Source organism: Dreissena polymorpha, chromosome 4, assembly GCF_020536995.1.
Source record: "Dreissena polymorpha isolate Duluth1 chromosome 4, UMN_Dpol_1.0, whole genome shotgun sequence".
Classification (NCBI taxonomy): domain Eukaryota; kingdom Metazoa; phylum Mollusca; class Bivalvia; order Myida; family Dreissenidae; genus Dreissena; species Dreissena polymorpha.
Window position 1 is genome coordinate 17,942,421 of NC_068358.1, and position 20,864 is coordinate 17,963,284.

At 35.1% G+C, this 20,864-nt stretch overlaps 1 protein-coding gene across 1 annotated transcript; it reads left to right on the forward strand.

Annotated features, from left to right (window-relative positions):
- Positions 1-6,432: 6,432 nt before the first annotated feature.
- LOC127876443 (uncharacterized) lies at positions 6,433-18,180 on the forward strand. The gene is made up of 5 exons (XM_052421732.1): positions 6,433-6,633; positions 10,477-10,531; positions 14,206-14,394; positions 17,505-17,638; positions 18,047-18,180. The coding sequence occupies exons 1-5, from the start codon at positions 6,567-6,569 to the stop codon at positions 18,130-18,132; spliced, it is 531 nt and encodes a 176-aa protein (XP_052277692.1). The 5' UTR covers positions 6,433-6,566; the 3' UTR covers positions 18,133-18,180.
- Positions 18,181-20,864: the final 2,684 nt, after the last annotated feature.

Genomic DNA, 20,864 nt, shown 5'->3' on the forward strand with positions numbered 1-20,864 from the left:
CGGAGAACTGCCCCCTCACTCTTTTTTTATAGGGCGGAGAACTGCCCCCCTGCTGATTAATAAGGGGCGGAGAACTGCCCCCCTGTCAGAATTGATGACCCGGAGAAGTGCCCCCTAATTAAAGAAATTTCGCGGCTATATATAAAACGAGTATTATAATGACAATAACGCCAGTAACTTTCTTGCTATTATGTCTGGAAATTTGTTCTGTCTTTTCGAATTTTACTCGGGTCATTTTAACATCAAGAATCTAGGCAGAAGGCCAGAGATATTGTGTCAATATCGATGCGTTCTAGAACGTTCCGAATAGTTGCCAATGATTGGAAGATCAACCCGAATCCGCAACAAGTGGAACATTCTGCCTCTAAACACTATCAAAGCGCTCAAGGCACCGCAGTTGTTCGCAATTTGATAGTATGCAATAGCAGTCACAGAAAAGGAAGTTCGACCTTTTATATTATGCAAATCGAACGGCCATGAACAATACAACCATAAATATAATTCCACATAAATTGTCTTCAGGGGCAAGGTTTTGCTTCTTCGGAGTGAGATTTAGCAAACACCTCAAGGGAGAGAAATAACATTTACAATCTCTCATATTTTTTCAGGACATACACAAACTGATTTCGATTAATAAGATAAAGCTTAGTGTGTTTTTTTAATACTTCAAAAGCGTATACAAATTTCCTGCATCTGAGCGGGAGGAAATATTCACGATGAGGAAATTACACCCCTATTTTTAATTAGTAGGCTAAGTAATGCTTTCATTAGGCAAAATAAAAGAGAAACAAACTATTATTATTTGAACACTTAAAAGTACTGGGTTCCGTCAGCCACCTATACGATGACGCGTGTGTGTATTTAGCAGTTTATGAGGTTCTTCCGCGCCTTATGCTGTATTATGTATGAACCCGGATTATATTCCAGCACTCCTACCTAATTAATTTACAAGACTAACGAAAATAAACACTGACTTTTGAATTATAGCTGTAATTTACAGCTATTTAGTTGTTACTGAACGATTTTGAATTTAGAGTACCCGCAGCTAGAAACCCTACCAGTCCAGCGTGGTGTCCACCAACCAATCTCACATGGCTCGTTGGCTAGCGTAATTAAGGCATTGTCTGCGCAGTTGCGTATTCTGGTCAAGGGCTGCGCTGTCCGCTATAAATCACGCAAGGTTTCGTGGTCTCATAAGGTATCTCCTGACCTACTACGAGATGCGCTGGCTGGACCATGGATACGCTTGCCACATATGGCAAAAGACCCATTTTCGCATGACGCGGGTCTTAAAAATATAGTTGTTTCTTATTAATGAAACATCTAAGAACATTAATTTTCGTTAGAAAAGTGAGGTCCAACTTTATATAGCAAACTGGCAAAGTACGGTACTCTATTCAGTCTTTTAAGAATGATTTCCATACCGACTGAACGAGTACGGCAAAGTAGCAGAAACCAGTAAAGCGCTATCAACGAGGTTACGCAAAAGACGCATGATAGTGAAATGCAATTTCGACATCCCGTTGTTGATCAGCAGTCGTTTTATTTTTCCTTGACCTATTAATAGCCTCAGATTTGCAATCACATGTGCTGCGCAAAAATACCACTTGACTGACGTAGCACATAGTGGACTATTTAAATAACTCATAACTTACTATTCCGCGACACGTATAGTTTAAAAAAATGTAGTTTTTTTACTGTTTCTTTTATACGATCCGTTCAAAATTATTCCATTTAACACGATATTCATATTATGGGTCAATTAGTGAATGATTGTAGTTCAAGAACTGAAACCGCGCCGCGAACTCTCTCTGCGCGGATGCGGCAGTTATCAGGTTTTGGGTCTCTTACAATTCTGACTTGCAAAACTTGTTATTAACCTTCGTTTAGTGAACAACTAAAAACTCCCAAATGTAACCAATTTATGCATAGCGTCTAGAAAAAAGGCCATGGCAAACAGCGTAGACCCAGATGAGATGCCGCATGATGCGTCGTCTCATCTGGATCTGCGCTGTATGCTTAAAGGAATTTGTGTAAGAAATATTCTAAATATAGAGATATGCTAGATATACCTATTTTTGGAAATAAATTGATCCAATTTAGGATGATGGGAGAGTCCACTTGGCATAAATGGGTTAAACTCGATATACGATTCCGATCAACCACGAAGTGGTTTCAGCAGGGTAATAGTCCCAGATCGTCGCTTAGAAACCCCTTAACACATAAATTCGGCAAATCGCTTCTGAACCCTTGTGAAGGTTTACGGTAAAATCAAAATATAATATATATAAGCTGTCGTTGATGTCGGAGGTCGTAGAAGGGGCCAAATTATGAATTTGGTTTATTTACAACCAACATTTTAGCATTTAGTAGCGTTTAAGTAGTTTATCGTTATTGTTTGTCAACAGGAACATTTAATTGTTTAATTTCTTATCTCTGACAAAGGCAATTATAAACATCTTACATTGTCACCGGCCTTACATACCTTGAAACTGTGCAAAAACGGGATTACATAAATATATAGCCTCCTCCCCCATCGAAAATCTTGGAACCGTGGCAGTACTATCTTTAATTTTAAAATGAAATAAAATATATTACGTTGATAATAAAGAACTTAAATAAAACATAAAGATAAGAAATGTTGCTAAAAAGATTGACAATAGATTAATTTGATATGGTTACACTTGAATCTCATTAATGTATTGTTTTGTAGATGTGTTTACATTGTTACAATATACACGTAAACGGATCAATACGATGACACTAAATTGGTCGAAATTTCCATTCGAGTGAAAAGTATTTTATTTTGTATACCATAAATAAATATCTGTATATTTTACTTAACTTCGTATTCATGTATAGCTTTAAGATTGAGAAAAACAATGTTGACATAAAATTCGTTTATACTCGCTGTTAGCACGAACTGTCTATGTATAGTAATTAATTAACATGATTTCACGCCTAACTTTATACAAATATCAAACCGAAATTGGTAAACCAATTTATTAATATACGTCTTCCTTCCTTTGTACAATGTTTTCAACTACACAGGGAGTTTTAAGCTGAATCAAGAATATTTAGCAGGTAAAGCAATTAAGGCATTAAACGTACTATTGCAACATTGTAAAAAGTACGATCTAAAGCCAAAGATACTGTGTCAACTTTTTGATTCATTTGTTGGCTCTATACTTAAATATTCAGCAGAGGTATGGGGATTTACGCAATCAAAAGAACTAGAGAGAATACATCTGAAATTTTGCAAACGTATTTTATAACTTAAAGCTAATACATCTTATGCGGGCGCATATGGGAAGTTAGGTCGATACCCTCTGTTCATTACAAGATATATACAAATTATTAAATACTGGAGTAAAATTATACATACAGATAATATTATTATTAAAAAGGTTTATGAGCAGGCCAAAGCAGATTGTAACGCTGGCTTAAAAAAATGGGTATATAATGTTAAGTTATTGCTTAGCAATCATGGTTTCTCTTATATTTTTGAAGACGCTAAAAATGTAGATTTTAAATCATTTTTTTTTTTTTTTATACCACATTTATATAGCGCCCTTTTCATACTCGAGATGTGCGTTCAAAGGCGCTTTACAGTTTTTCCCTGATCACTGGGTCATAAGTCGTCCGTTAAAGGGGCCTTTTCACAGATTTTGGCATTTTTTAACTTATTCATTAAATGCTTTATATCGATAAATGTAAACATTGGATCGTAAAAGCTCCAGTAAAAAATCAAGAATAAAATTAAAAAAAGGAAAAGAACATTGCCCGGAACAGGTTTCGAACCAGTGACCCCTGGAGTCCTGCCAGAGTCCTGAAGTAAAAACGCTCGAGCCTACTGAGCTATTCAGCCGAGTACACGTACTTGACGTATTTTATACCTTATATAAACAATCTTCGTAGTTTCACAAAATTTAACGACAAAAACAGAACTATCCAAATTATTCAATCGTTTCGCGTTGCAACGCTTTATAATTTTTAGGTTTTAAAATCGTCAAAAGATGCATATAATGACTATATTAGACCATGGTAAATGTTCAGTATTACTGTTTCCTCACAATTATCATAACTAAAACGAAAATGTGCGAATCTGAAACAACTTTTTTCAATTTTGTCAATTTACCAAAGCGTGAAAAGATCCCTTTAACATCTTGGCGCTGTATGCAGCCACGGCACATTGGCTTATTTCCCTCACAGGTACCCATTTATACACCTGGGTGGAGAGGAGCAGTTGTGGGATAAATTTCTTGCCCAAGGAAATTCCAGCGGTCAGGGCGGGACTCGATCCCTAAGCCAGCGTCCTACCATTAGACCACTGCTCCCAGTATTTTTATACAACGTATCTTTGACAATTTTATTCAGGAATGGTCCCAGAGCATGCAGACAAACCATGTTCTTACTACTTATGTACTTTTCAAAAACAATTTGCATTACGAATCATACCTCGATTTACTACCTAGCAGCCTAAGGTTGTTTTTCTGTAGGCTAAAACTATCGGTTCACCCACTAAGAATACAAACCGGTAGATATGGTAGAAATAGAATTGCTAGGGATCAGCGTTATTGTTTATTTTGTAATTCACATGATATTGAAGATGAATATCATTTTATGCTTATATGTCCATTTTTTGAAGGAGATACGTAAAAAATATGCACCAAAGTATTATTACCAACGCCCATCGATGTTTAAATTTTTTGAAATGTTGGGCATTGATAACAAAACCAAATTAATTAAAATTTCTCTTTTTATTAAATACGCATTAAATAAAAGAAACTCATTGTTAAATGTAAGTTCATCCTCGTAAAACAAGGACACATACTTTAACATTTTTTATATCACAATATGTATGTATATCACAATAAAATGTAATAAGTTTTATAATAAAGACCAGGTATACCGTATATACAGGTATACCGTAGTTACTGTAAATATATGATAACCGTGACATGAATGTTCTTAAGTATGCTTTGTTTGTTTTGTTATATTGACGATGTACATTGTGCAAGTCATAATAAAACACATGTTCTGTTACAATTACTGCAACCGATATACTTTTCTTGCGACTGTTTGCTTGGTTTTCGTGCATTGCAGACGCGTGTGATAGGGACGGGAAAGCATTTGAGATGAATGAAACTGAGTGGTCTTTTAATTAGAAGCCCTTATCTAATTTAATATCGTAAACAATTTAAGGGGAGGGGGGGATAAAACAGATTGTCTATAAAGACAAATATAATGCATTATGATGAAGACTTACATCCCAGTCAGGTAACAATATTTCACGTAAAATACAGATAATGTGCGATATGAGTAATACTCACGTATAAAATTAAAAAAACATGGACACGCTCTGAAGATATTTCCTTTATATGAAAAATAGAGCTGTGCGTAAGTTTGGTTTGTTTAGTTTAATCACATCACACTTTCCTGCGTATTCTTGTTGGCAGTACCTGAGGGCAGAATGGCCTTTGAACGTACTTTATGACCAATTTCTACCAATGTTTTGTGGCCGCCCATGGCTCAATCCCGCGATCTTCGTATTTGTGGTCTGGGACCGTTTCAATTAACATCGTAATACACATTCACGACAAGATATATTTTTCTAAGATGCCTAATTTCTTAAGTCCATATCATATGTTTATAAATGTTCAGTACTTAATTACTTACATTTGCATCTCTAGCGCCGTATATATTTGACGAGCATAGCGGGCTAGTTCGTCCACTTATTAAGATTACAAAATTCTCTCGTAAGTTAACATTGTCGTACGATCGTTTATGAAACCACCCTTTCGCTATACCACCTGAGATAGAAGATCCGACAATAAAGATACGCACTAAGAAAATGTTACATAACCAAAACAAAATAATTCATATAATTATGCATAATTTCAACTACAAAATCTTAGATATTATAATTTAATGTTCCATGATCATTTTCGTATGTGTCTAGGATTAAATAAAAAGACAACTACACATACAGGTAGGCCAGCAGTAGCCCTGTGTTAAAGTATCCGTTACAAAATGATCCTAATCTAAACATTACACCAATTATAGACAAAAATGTGTCCAAATAACCTAGGTCAACGGGTATACCGAAACAACACCTCTATGTAAATCAAACAATGAAATTAAGTTTAAACTCGGACTGTTGGCCATGCTGTAGGAGCTTTGATGGTATTCTTACTTGACCGCGATGGTTTGCATGAGTGACATCTCAAAACAAACGCAGTCTTTTGAAACATTAGATTTAAACTTTAAACTACATATACCCGTACATGCACTGCTCTGTACCTTCGGGCTGGATGTCGCCGGATTTAAACATCAGATTTTAGTCTTGCATTTAGGGTGTGCCTGCCCTATATGATCTACCCACACGTATTTGTATATATTAATATTGATAGTCACAGACGTTTGGTTGTGTCTCGTGCGAAATACTACGCTGGTTTAATTTGCTTTAATTACCGATGGAGTAAACATTCGTATGTGGAAAGTCTTCTTGAAAGTGATGTAAAGTTCGATACTGTCACTTTGTCTGCACAAGCGATAGTGATTTCATGGATATGGAAGGCAATATTCTGAAGAATGCGATCGTAGCACTTGTAGCAGCCTTAATGTTCCAAGGTAAGCTCATTTGAGATATTTGATTAATTTTACTTTTACTATAATTTTGTTATTGTTTAAGTCTTCGGCGCTTTTCCCCATGAACTACCGTGTAATTAACATGTGTCGGTAATATAAGTCATTATCTGATTTTGATCCTGACCTGTTCTTCTCATTAAAATGTTAAGCTCGGTCCAATTAAGCTCGGTCCAATTAAGCTCGGTCCAATTAAGCTCGGTCCAATTAAGCTCGGTCCAATTAAGCTCGGTCCGATTCCCAGTTTCAAATGTTTTTTCCCCCAAAAGACTGCATACATTTCCCAATTTTATGATGTTAAAAACAATAATAATTTATAAATATTTTCAGAAATAGCCTTAAACGAACCCTATATATATATTCACTTAAAAACACGTTTTGCACGCAAACAACCGCTATTTCATCATCATCATCATCATCATCATCATCATCATCATCATCATCATCATCATCATCATCATCATCATCATCATCATCATCATCATCATCATCATCATCATCATCATCATCACCACCACCATCATCATCATCATCATCATCATCATCATCATCATCATCATCATCACCACCATCATCATCATCATCATCCTTGTCGTCGTCGTCTTAATCATCACCACCATCACCACCACCATCATCATCATCATCATCATCATCATCATCATCATCATCATCATCATCATCATCATCATCATCATCATCATCATCATCACCACAAGCAACACCAATTTAATCATCATCACTTCCACCAGCATAACTCAAACAAAAACAAGGTTTTCATCACCAACATCTTCACATCTTTATTCAAATTATATTTTAAGAATGATATTATAATTATGATGCTAACAAGACTATTTTAATTTTTTGGACAAATTAATTTCCGGTGCATTGCACATTGTGCAATAACGACATTCAATGCCTATTTAATATGGATATTTTAATAACATCTTCCGGATTGTATAAGATGTGATCTTCTGTACCGTCTGAACTATTTAAGCGTGTTTTATTGTTATCTGCATTAAAAAGTGGTTTGTGCTCACAACGATATTAAACTGACCTAAAAAAATGTGAATACCCGTTTAAAAATACAAAGCTTAATGCAGCCGAGCTTAATGTATATAAAGAACTTAAAGCAGTAATCTACATAATAATAACAATAATGACAGGCAAAATTAATAATTTAAAGAATAAATTATTACTATCAGCAGTAATAACGACGAGCTTTTCTGTGCGTTTAGCAGTAATATGCATAATACTGATAATAAAGACAGTCAAAATTCATGATTTTAGGCATAAACCATGTCAACTTCTGACATGTTCACATTTGCAAAGCATTTTGATTTAATAATCCAACCAAGTGACCATTTTCTCCAATGATCCAAATGCTTATGCACATTCAAAGTTTCATAAGCAATCTGTCCCATTCCGCGTGTTATTACGACGTCCAAGTGCATTGGGCAATAGCGTTACGAAGTTCGATGAACTTTCGATGACACCGAAACTAAAATTCAATGCATGCGCCTGCGTTTGGAAGTCTGGTGTAGCCTCGTGAGTCTTAAATAATGGTGAATTATGATACAAGTTTTCGAATACAATTGTATTTTTCTTCATTTCATCTGTATATGCAGTGTCTGGACGATCACGCACAATTTATTTCATAAACACCGTAACGGCCGTTAATTACGGGCGCCACCTCTTTTTTTGAGATGCTTTAATAAATGAGCCAATGCAACATCCGATTTGGCGCTCAGGCCCGGATGTTTTGAAAATCCATAGATAATTTTACAGGATGATAAGGGTGTATATGTTTTTTCAGCATATATCGCATAATTGTTTAAATCGGGCAATGTGGTGCTATTCAGCGAAGATTAATTCATAAAAAATGTACAGAAACATACATTCTCAAACCATTTAAAATCATCAGAATCTTTTTAAGTTGTGGCATAGCGGATTAAAAAAATATATTTTGATGAGTTATTCCTGTGTGACGAGCAAATTTCCGCCCAATTAAATCGCTAACGACAAAAACGATTCTGCAGAAACATATATTAGATAATGCATGCACAAAAATAGTGGCTTCTTGTCGACGTAATATATAATTTTGCATTTTTCCAATAGAAATGGAGCCAATTCTAAGGAGGTGGCACTAATGATATAAGGTGGCGCCAATTTAGGATGTATCAATTAACAGTCGTATTGCAATGACATCATCACATGACGTACATTTGATTGATACTGTTATTTGTATTATTTACTTTATTTTTCAACGTACATACGAAGGCCCAAATCTTTGCAGAACATAAACACATTATATAATAAATAAGATGTAGTTTTTTAAATATATAAGTTATCAACTCAATTAAGAAGTCACCAACATGAATAAAACCAATAACTACATTCTCAACATTATCAACATATTTCATCGACAGCAATTTTTGTATACAGTATGATATTTATCGAATAAATATAAGATAATACTGATTCTTGAAACTATGATTTGTGTCCCTTAATTTAAATGCTTAATTCACTAAAAGGCCAAGGTCGACGAATTTTAATTAGGCTCATATATGTTGTTTTTTCAAAACAATCAACTCCAAAAATGAAGATAGCTCGGTCTTTTACCGTTAACTTTTTTGTATAATACATGTTCAACGTTGTTATCTGACAAAGACGAACGATTAGATCCATCAAAACATTATTAGAAAATTTACTGTTTCTAATAATAACGCTCGCGACTCAAATGTGCTGAAGTATTCAAATTTCAAAAATAAATGTAAGTCCTGCAATCATAGAAACCATTACATACAATATGTTTCTTTAAAAAAGCTATGAATGTGCATTTGCGCTACATCCTATTCTTAGCGCCACCTCCTTGGCATTGGCTGTATCTCTTTTTGAAAAATTGCAAATTATGTATCACATCGGCTAGAAGCCGATGTTTTTGCGCATGCATTAACTTGTACATGTTAAAAGCAATCGTTTTGTGATTAAACTGGCTGGGGATGTCCTGGTCACACTGGCACAATACTTCGATTTGCTTTTACGAAATCTACAATGCAACAACTTATAAAGGATGGCGAAAGTTTATCCAGGTAGGCTCAGAAAAAGAAAATAGGCGAGCTTTAGCGAGCCCTAGTTTCTTGTTCGGGCCGAACCGGATAGACTTTCTCCATCTCGGCACTAACCATGTACTCGATTTATTCTGCTTCATTTTAAATTATGTCTTTAACATAGTGCTATTTTGTTCGATTGAATGATATTTCATTGAAAAATAAAATCAATTGCAGACGACTGCAAATAAGTATTAGTGGAGTGTAACCTTTCAATTTATATTAAAAACGCCGTATATCAAAGGTTATGAGTAAATAAATTTAAAGGCGAAAGTGATTACTTAATTGCCATATGTTGGCTTAAATTTAATAAATATTTATTACTTTTACTATCATTTTGTTTTGACAAAACATTTCGCAGGAACCTCGCACATATTTTTTGTAAAAGGTAAAATATAAGAACATGTTAATCGGCGCGTAGGAAAACGTATATGTACTTATGGTTAGATCGTGGTCACGCGAGGTACTGCCGTAGATCAACTAGTTTATTCGACACTGTTTTATTATAGGTCAATGTTTGGAACAGAGGCAGGATAAATAATTAACATGGCGACTATGTATTATCTGTATTTAATCATCCGCGTTAATATTAACCATTTATAGTCATTATGTTATAATTTGCTTAAATATTTGTCCTATTGGGCGACCGGGCTTTTATTGGCCTACGTTGTCTTGACCGCAACACGAATTTCTTAACACTGCGTTTTTGCTCTGTTTCCAGGACTCGACATTGTGCATTGTGCGGAGTGTTGCGCGCCATATTTGGATGGTAACGGGTAGGTCTATGTACATACAGTAGTTGCTCTCAGTTTTCGAAAACTATACGTTTCAGGAAACAATATTTTGTATCACAAAAAATTATATATTTTAACCCAAATGCTGCGGACTCCCATATTTTCCCTTTTGTATTAATAACATTAAATTTTCGGACGGTAGCCTTTATAAAAAAAATTTCTTTGCGTAGATCTTTTTATACATCGCATACGTGTTTTTACAACCGGACGACGGGCATGAAAGCCGTAAGATGATTGCAAAAAGTAATTGGGCCAATACATATGGGTAGATTGGGATGTTAACCTGATATACAGTAGATAATAAATGCAGCCCCAGGCGCAGATGGACCGTAGCAGCTTCTATTGTATACGAAATATGAATTTTGGTATGGGGTTGAATATATCGTTGTTATGGACCAATAAGTACGGCGGCTAAATGTATGAACATTTTTCGTTTTACATCACTTGGGAAACAACTGTTTGGTGTCAACGAGTGTCGATTACAATTATACTGTTTGCATTTGAAGGTTCATACAAAAGTCTATTAAATAATTTTAGTAATATTATTATCATTACACTTCATTTAATATAAACTAGTAGTTGATACCTTGTTGTTAGTGAAGAAGCGTCGACGGCAATTAATCCCCGAAATAATTTAATATTTATAAAATGAACACATCAATCTGGTCTTGATGCTTATCGAGAAGACCAACCACTTACGTGTACACTAAAGACGATGATATACGATATACTAAGATTTTAAAGTGAATATGCCGGAAACTTGAGGTATGTCTTTCACATAAATTTGCATACAATTAAAGCTGACCGTGTACAAGGGGGTGAACGTTAATGTGTGTAACAGTACGCTCACTTCCTTAGTGAAGTTTACCCACTATTCAACTGGATAAGCGATATTCAGTTCGCATAATGTATACATCACACTTGGAGAATACATGACCAACGAATTAGGCAGTACAAATAGATTTTGCTTAAGGCGTTTCATTAAAAAGACGTGTTGACAGTTTATGTGTTAAATCGGTAAAATTAGTATTCATGAAACGATATTTCTAAGTCATGAGTGTTTATTCCGATTATTATCTGTGCAATATACTTTCGTTAAGCGGCCCATCCACACACAATATCATTGTCAATTTTATTGACTCAATAATATTGACAGAATATTTGTGTGCCCTTTATTAGCCATGTTGACTGTACGGAAATTTTGACGAGACTATAAATATTGATTAAATATTATTAAAGACTGCAAAACACTTGTCAATAAATTGACAATGCGTCAATAAATATTTGAAATCTCTGATTTTCATCAATACATTGACGGTGTCTTCAATATCATCAATTCACTATCAATTTTATTGTCAATCTTCATTATTGACAATAAAATTGACAATGATATTGTGTGTGGATAGGCCGCTTTACGGAATCTGTGACAATCTGTCAACATGCCGCATGTAGAAACAAAGAAATATCTTTTTAAGACGATATTCGGCCTATATACTGATTTTGATTTTGATAATACATGTTGATATTAAAGCTTCCTGAATAAGTATATTCAGGAAGCTTAACGAAAGTATATTGCACAGATAATAATCGGAATAAACACTCATGACTTAGAAATATCGTTTCATGAATACTAATTTTACCGATTTATATATATATATATATGTATATTTACACAATTTAAACACATATCCATTTATCTATGTACATGTGTACTAATATTGCAAACGTTTGTAAGTAGATATATATATCACGTCAAGTCATACTATGAAAAAAATTGAAGGAAGACCGTGTTATTTGCAAATCGCTTTCATGAAAGATATCCAGATTAGCTGACCGTCTGCTGACAATGGCATGCTGCGAGATGTGAACTATTAAGTCCAAAAGAAGATGCACACTATTAATGCTGTAATGCTGGCTCTTTGTTCTTTTGTGCCTACATACATGCCATACAGATCAAGTGAGAAATTCGTTCCGGCCAATTGATTTGAGGCGAAATAATGGGCCTTGAAATTATCTGTATAATAATCTTTTTTCCGGATTTTTTTACGCAACGCTTTCAGATATTGAGCTGATTTGTGGTATGTGAGTCAACATACATTACTTTCAGATGATGTGTGAAATTCGTTCGGGTCCGTAGTCCGAAGATAGGGTCTGAGACTTTAACATTTTCTCCATAGTAAACGTTTTCCGGACGTTTTTTTACGCAACAGCTTCAGATATTGAGCTTATATTTAGTATGTGAGTCTACCTACATGACCTCAAGATGACGTGTGAAATTCGTACCGGTCCATTGATTTTTGGCGAAGTTAGGGGCTTTGGGCATAGAAATTATTCTGTATTATACCTTTTCTTTTTTTCCCGTTTTTTTCACTCAATGCTTTTCGATATTGAGATGATTTTTTTGTATTTGAGTCTACCTACGTGAGTTACATTTGAATTGTAAGTTTCGTTTTTGTCCATTTATTTTCGGATAAGTTATAGGCCTTGTTTTCTCTAAAATAGCTGCTGTAGAACTTCAAAGAGCAGTAAGGGACATTGTGTTTGAAAAAACGCAGCTTTTGTTCTCTTTGTATTCTACATTTCGTCACGTTGATTTTAGTGATAACTATATTAAAATAAATTTGATATATTGTTAAACAAATGGACAATGTTCTGATTAAGTAGTTTAAGCATTGAACAGAAGGATTTGAAACTAAAACAGAAAGATGTATTTTCCTTGCATTTAACGCTTGGTTTCATTGTTATCTGTCTTCAACGTCATGTGTTTATACTATAATTAGAACATTGTTCAACACAAGAAAATTTTAAAAATAAAAAAGAACTATGTTAATACCAGCTATGGTCATGTTTTTGTGTTGTCCTCATTACAACAACATACTTTGTTTGTTGTATATTTGTTTCAACAATTACGACATAATGTTTAATGTTTCGAGAAGCAATACATTTAATAAATTTTGCTTCAAACACATAGCGGTTTGTAACAAAAAGTAAAAAATGCACAACGCAGTTTGAAATAACATAATAAAGTTTTAGGAACTCAAAGACTTAAATGAATAAATATCTGCGTCGATGCGCTGAAAGTGGCTTTATTTGCGAGAAAAGCTTACTATTTTAATATCACACGAAGTCTCCATGTCATATATCCAAAGCACTATACTCGAGAGCTGGTTCTATTTAATGGTAAAACTCTGGTGCAAGGATCGTAGGTTCGATCCCCGGCTCAAACCTAATTTTACTACTCGTGTTTCGTGTGTCGATATGTCGACACTTTTGTCTCATTATCTGGCATAACGCCCCAAAACAAAATAAATATCGTTTGTGGCGATGTCAATTTTAGAGAATCCATGTACATTCAATAAAAAATGTATCAAACGCACGTCTGTACGGTGGCAAAGATGCGTCATGTACATGTTTGTATTTATTTCACTCCCACATTTTTGTAACTCATAATACGAACGATAATACTCAATCTTGCGAACGAGTTAGTAATTATTATGATAGTATTTAGTTAAGCGGTAAAATAATAAAAAACAATGATATACCCATAACAATCCTCATTGAAATGTATAAACATACAAAAACAATACAATAGAGTGCTTTCTCTAGAGGAAAAACGATAACAAACAATCTATTGAAACATACTTCCGATGTTTCAGGGAGTACCGCGCGTCATTTTGGTGCCCACAAAAGTGCTGTTACAGACGACATATTGGAGCGACACCAACAGAGACTCTTTATGTCAAAGAATTGGACTTCCGGTTCCGGGAATGTTGTGATAATCCTGACCACCAAGTGTATTCATACGAGCGACGTACGTGCCTTTTACAACAACCAATAAGTTTAAGGTAATTCATAATCGTCCGGGTGGAAAATTTTATCGGGTGCCAATTGTCCTCGTCGACACATTTACGAGGTGCCGATTGTCCGGGAATGCAAACAAACACAGTGAGCCGGTTGTCCGGATACCGTTTAATGTTATCAAAATATATATAGAAAATAACCCTGACAAATTCGCATTTGACCTCCAACTTATACCATGTCTATTCAGTGCAATAAAACTAACTCATACGTTTTTTACAACCCCTTTTGAAATTATTGTTATAACAGCATCAGGATTACTGACTATGCTAAAATAAACAAATTTAAATCTATGGTTACGACATGAGTCCAATGTGAGCAGCGGGCGGTCTTTTGACCTATAACAACTGTGATATAAAAACAATAGATCTATCCCGGAAAAGCACGAGTTTAGAAAATCTAACTAATCACCCCGGTACAAACAACGCTTGGCAATTAAATCAACCAATGAATGATAGCTTACTTTAAATTATAACGGTTGATACGGTGTGTGATTTTGAAAAGATAATAAATGGGCCATGTTTTGAAGAAAATGTTCCAACTTGCTTTCCCGTTTAAATAGCTTAAAATGCCGCTTAGTCATTTGGTTAAGTATTATTTACAGTGTAAAGCTGATTTACAACAGTCATAAATCGCTACTCAAATCTGCTGCAGATCCGTTAGTTGACTTGGTTGTAAATGGCCAGTAATACAAGTTTATATCAGTGAGGTATAAAATGAAGAGCTACACATTGTTTTCCTCTGTAAATTACGCGCTTGAGATCACATGCTGTAAAAAAAGCAACCGTTTTGGAGTGTCTTAGATGTTTGTTTTGTGGGATATATTGTGTTATATGGTTAAACGTGATACGAATACTTTTATTTGTTTGATTTATTTATAAGCGTTTAATGATTTGCTTAGCTCACATCTCAACACGGGCTAGTTTCCTAAGGCGTGCTATAATGTACACAAACGTTCAACCGCTTGCTTGACTTGTTCTAATGTGGAACCAATAATGAAACGATTACGACACAAAATAACTCAGCAGTCAACCCGAAGGCAGAAAAGGGAGAGGCTCAGTTGTATTCTTACTTCATTTAAAGCAAATATATGTTGTTATATCATTACAGGTCGGACAAACCGGTCAAAGTTGGTTAATATTGGGTAAACATTTCAGGCAGCATCCAGAATCATTTATATTTTTTTATGTGTAATAAGATAGGTTATACTTACCCAGTCTATCATATTGTTGACTGCACCACGTATCGTATTGTAATAGATAAATTGTTCTATATTGTTGAAGACTGGTTCAAACAAAATGTTTTATGCGTTATTCTTAACAAACGAGGGGCACTTACTCCAGCATTCGTGCTACCATATAATATAACTTTGGCATCCCTTTGAGATCTGATGGCTGTACATTATACTGTGCACGTTTGGAAATGATTCGCTGGGAAATGGTATATTTGACTGTTTTGCCTGAAAAAAAGCACATAAAAAACTCTACTTCTGCTGATATGATCATGCTTATAATAACCGATATTGGTGTAACGATTGTATACAAAAAACTGTGTTCGTTGTGTTAATATGGGATAAAAAGTAAAGCCTATCTACCACCAAGGTGACCGAAAATGTATTCCATAAATCGCAGTCAAGGGTTGTGTATTGTCATATGTTAACCGGAACTTGTTCATCAAACTCTCTCTTGACGAGCGATTAATATTTTTGTGCCATTTTGGTTTCCAGAGCTGGTCCTGGAACGATTTTAAGTTATCTTCATTGATTTTGAAGTGCATATATTTTTAAAAGAACAGTACTTAGCCATCTTTCTCTGTACGTGACACTGTGTGTAATAAGGTTGTAGGAATTCAATAAACAATTAAATGCTCATGTTTCACTGAAATAGGCTAGACAGAATGAGACCGAGACCACATATGGCCGCTCTCTTGCACAGAAAGCGATGTTGGTGTTTAAATGAATTGACTCATATATACAAAATATATATAGGTCATGCTCTGTGAAAAAGGGGTTTATTGCACGTGCGTAAAAATTTCAATGTCGTCCCAGATTTGCCTGTGCAGTTTTAACAGGCTTATCAGGGAATGACACTTTTCGCTTTTTTGATATTTTGCTTTTAAATTTTTGCACAGGCTTCTCTGGAATGATACTTTACGCACGTGCATTTAACCTCCTATTTCACAGAGCGCGGCTAATTGTTATAGTGATGGCAGCCGTGCGTGCCGCTTAAAGAGGATTACGTTTTAAAGCCACGGTAATCCATACGCCATTAATTTGTAATCAGTCGTAAGCACACTACTTGTGTTTTGAGTGTATCGTTTAACACATCGTCATTTTGTGTGAACACTTAGTGGGAATATAAGATTGAACAAATTCCACAAAGAGAGAGTTTTTTGTCCAACGTGCCCGTGTTTCATTTTAAAATTTGAAGTTTAAGTATATGAGCTCAGTTGGTCAAGTGGTCTTAGTATAAGCCTCTAACTCCGAGGGTCAGTTGTTCGAGTTCAGATATGGATATCTTTTTTTCTTTCTTTTAATTTATTCTTGTTTTTTTTTTTTTACTGGAGAAATTTAGTTCCAATGTTTGCATTAATTAATATAAGGCATTTAATGAAGAACTTTAATACATGCTTAAATCTGTTGAAAGGGTCCCTTTAACTAAGAGATTGTTCATTTTAGTTAAGATAATACAAATGATGAATCGTTGAATCAGTAAACGGTCGTACTTTGGTAAAATTAGGTTAAAGTTGAATTTAACCAAAGAAACCTGACTCAAATTATGCGCTAAGTGCTTATGTTATTACACCTAGGTAATACTTTTCATTTATCCGAGAACATGGTTTGTAAGCATACGTAAGTATTATTGTTGTTGCTGCACTAAAATATGCATTTTATTGACAATCCTGCATGTTTCAACACGTTCGCCTTTTCTATAAAACATGATTGACGTATCGAATACAAATACTCAATAACTGTCTACATAAAGTTTTATTTGTGTAGTCATTTATTTTCAACAACATGTCAGCTATCCCAGTATTTTTATCTTTTATTTAAGCATGACTTATCGTAGTATAAAGTATGTTGAAATAATTATTTCAGAACTTACGTGCTCCTGACGACAGCGGTTTCCATAGTAACGGTGACCGGGACAATGGTGTACTGCCTCATATCGAAATGTCAAAACAAAATACACACGAAGAACAATGTGAATGTCTCTAACACTATAGACATTGGTAAGCACGAAAAAGCGACCAAGCTTTAATGTGACAGTTTAACTATGGGGAAATATAATCGCAGTTCCCAGTCACCCAAGTTTGCATAAGGGTCTACAAGTGCTACGTGTTAAACGGTTTTAAAAGATTGGCGATAAAACTTATTGTTTTATTTATGCTCTGTTTCGTTTGTTTGTAAACTATACATCGGATAGCAGCAACAACATCATTGATCAGTTATACTTAACATCTGTAAACAACACAAATACTATAAACTGTTACATTCATAAACTTTCGGAGACTTTTCCCACAATACATTTTTGGCGCGGACCAATACATTTTTACCGTTCGAGACTTACTGATGTAAAAATACCGTTTATTTGTCGTTGTTCACTGCCCGACTTTAAAAAATAAATTTATCTATTTCAGATGATATCACCAAGCCATTGGATCCGTTTGCTAGAATCGACTATCCAGAAAGAAAATCGAATTCATGGAAAATCTCTAAACTTTGATGTCCTATAGCAATGTTGCCTTTCTATGAATGTAATATTACATATGTGTTCATCATTCTTGACGTAGTTTTTAATCAAATTCATGTTCATTCACATGTTCCTTCGTAACTCGTGACGAAGGCTATTAAGATTAAAAATAATGCACATATTCTGCCATTCTTTGTAACGTAAATGAGTTTACAAATCCCATTATAGTTGAATCGTTAGGGAATAGTTTCGTTCATCATTTCCGACGTCATACGATGTGCAGGATTTTTACGAATTCCCGAAACATTTTTAGCGAAATTATAGGGTATCGTTCCATCGGATTAACATCATAAATACTGTATACTAGTATATGGTATTACACTGCGAATCGTGTTAAAAAACACTTCGATTTCCTTACTGCAGTTAAGTGTAAATTAAATATAAAAAAAAATCGAATATGTTACTTAACTTTTCCCGCATTCACTTCAAATTCGAATATTGCGTTATTAACACGGCTATAATAAACGTTATCAAAATTGTCAATAGTAGTGCATTTAAAACATACGTCTTTCAACTACTTGATCTTCAATCTCTTCATTTAATGGTGTGTGTATGTGTGTGTTTCAAAAAGGGAGAACGCTTGATACAATGTCGATAGCTTTCATATATTTTATGAATGAAAATTACGCGTTATCGTTTATTTATTCTTGGAGTGTAGTTGATATTGTTTTGAATTAAAGGTACATAGGACATAGAAATGTTGATAAAACGCGTTAACAATCAACAGGTTATCAAATTCTTTCAACAAGTTTTTCTCAACAGGCGAGTCTTTGTGTCGCTTCGTGTCCTGTTTGTTTATAAAGAAGACCTAATTCAAATAGTGGGGCACAACGTATAACTAAGTATAATTTTGTCTGCAGGGCACTTATGATCTCACCTTATTCCTTTTCTTTATTGGAAACTGTAGTAAATGGGCCGTGCTCTGTGAAAATAGGTTTAATGCATGTGCGTAAAGTGTCGTCGCAGATTAGCCTGTGCACTCGGAAAAGGATAATCAGGGACGACACTTTCCGCTTTAATGATATTTTCTGTGTAAAGACAGTCTCTTCTTAGCATATATCCAGTTAAGGCAGAAAGTGTCGTCCATGAATCTGGGAAGACACTTGACGCACGTGCATGAAACCCCCTTTTAACAGAGGCAGGCTCAAATATTTTAGTTAAAAGCTATGGCACTTGGAATCATAATAAAATAATTATGATATAAAAAAGGTCAATAAAAATGGTTTTAGCAACTAGGATACGAACCCAGGACCTTAAGGAGCAAAATCTAACGCGCTTCCAATGCACCAGTCAGGCTTCCAATGCACCAGTCAGGCTTCCAATGCACCAGTCAGGCTTCCAATGCACCAGTCAGGCTTCCAATGCACCAGTCAGGCTTCCAATGCACCAGTCAGGCTTCCAATGCACCAGTCAGGCTTCCAATGCACCAGTCAGGCTTCCAATGCACCAGTCAGGCTTCCAATGCACCAGTCAGGCTTCCAATGCACCAGTCAGGCTTCCAATGCACCAGTCAGGCTTCCAATGCACCAGTCAGGCTTCCAATGCACCAGTCAGGCTTCCAATGCACCAGTCAGGCTTCCAATGCACCAGTCAGGCTTCCAATGCACCAGTCAGGCTTCCAATGCACCAGTCAGGCTTCCAATGCACCAGTCAGGCTTCCAATGCACCAGTCAGGCTTCCAATGCACCAGTCAGGCTTTAACAAGTAAAACATTGAATCATGTCAATAAGCAGACCGTTCTTTCTTTCAAAAATCATGGCTTAGAGTGTATTATTGCTCTTTGTACCTTCATATTTTGTTTTGAATATATGGAATTCTTTGTGAAAATAATGATTTAGTCAAGCAACGAATAAGCCACTTATTATCATATATATGCTTATTTAATTACTTGCTATTGAAAACATTCGTAAAAGTTTTAATATGATACAGTGTTTCAAAATAAATCTAAAAGAGTGAAGTTATAATCGTTTGTCTTACGAATATGTAAGAATTGTGTTCGATGTACTTTTGCATCAAATGATGTTTAAAGGTCGAACCAAACGCAACTTTTTTCGTAGTTTATTAACACTTTACGATTGTACGCAACAGTTTGGTGCCGTGACTAGAAGAAAAATGCAACTCAACAAACTCATTTCGTTGCGTGCAGCTCAGTGTCGAATAATTAGAGGATAATACGTGACTGAACCGGGCCGGGCAGTGATAATCGGCCGACAGGGAGTATAGTGGCCCGAGGGCCGTTTGCGACCCGGGGCTGCTTATCACTACCCGACCCGGCCCGGCTCAGCCGTGTATTAACGTCTTTAATATATATCTTACTTTGTTTTGTTTATTTTTGTTCTGTTCTTTCTCTAAAATTTATTACAAAACCAGCTTTCCGTACTTTTATTTTCATTCAATTGATTTCGCAATTTATGACGTATTTCTGTGACGTAATTTCTTTGACGAATAAACCTGTTTTAGCTATTCGGACGTAAAAGGTTTATAATAAATTAATATTAAATATTTTTGAAGCATCGAACGAAAACAAAAACTTATTTCGGATTGTGCATTTGTCATGCATTGGAAGCTTTGATAAAATTCTTGTAATCGCTCCGATAAGTCATTCGATTTTGTAAATCGTGTTTTGGTGACAGTGGTTAGCATTTGCTACATTCGTTTAAAAAGGTGTGATTCAACATAAATATAGATAAAGGGATAGAATAACA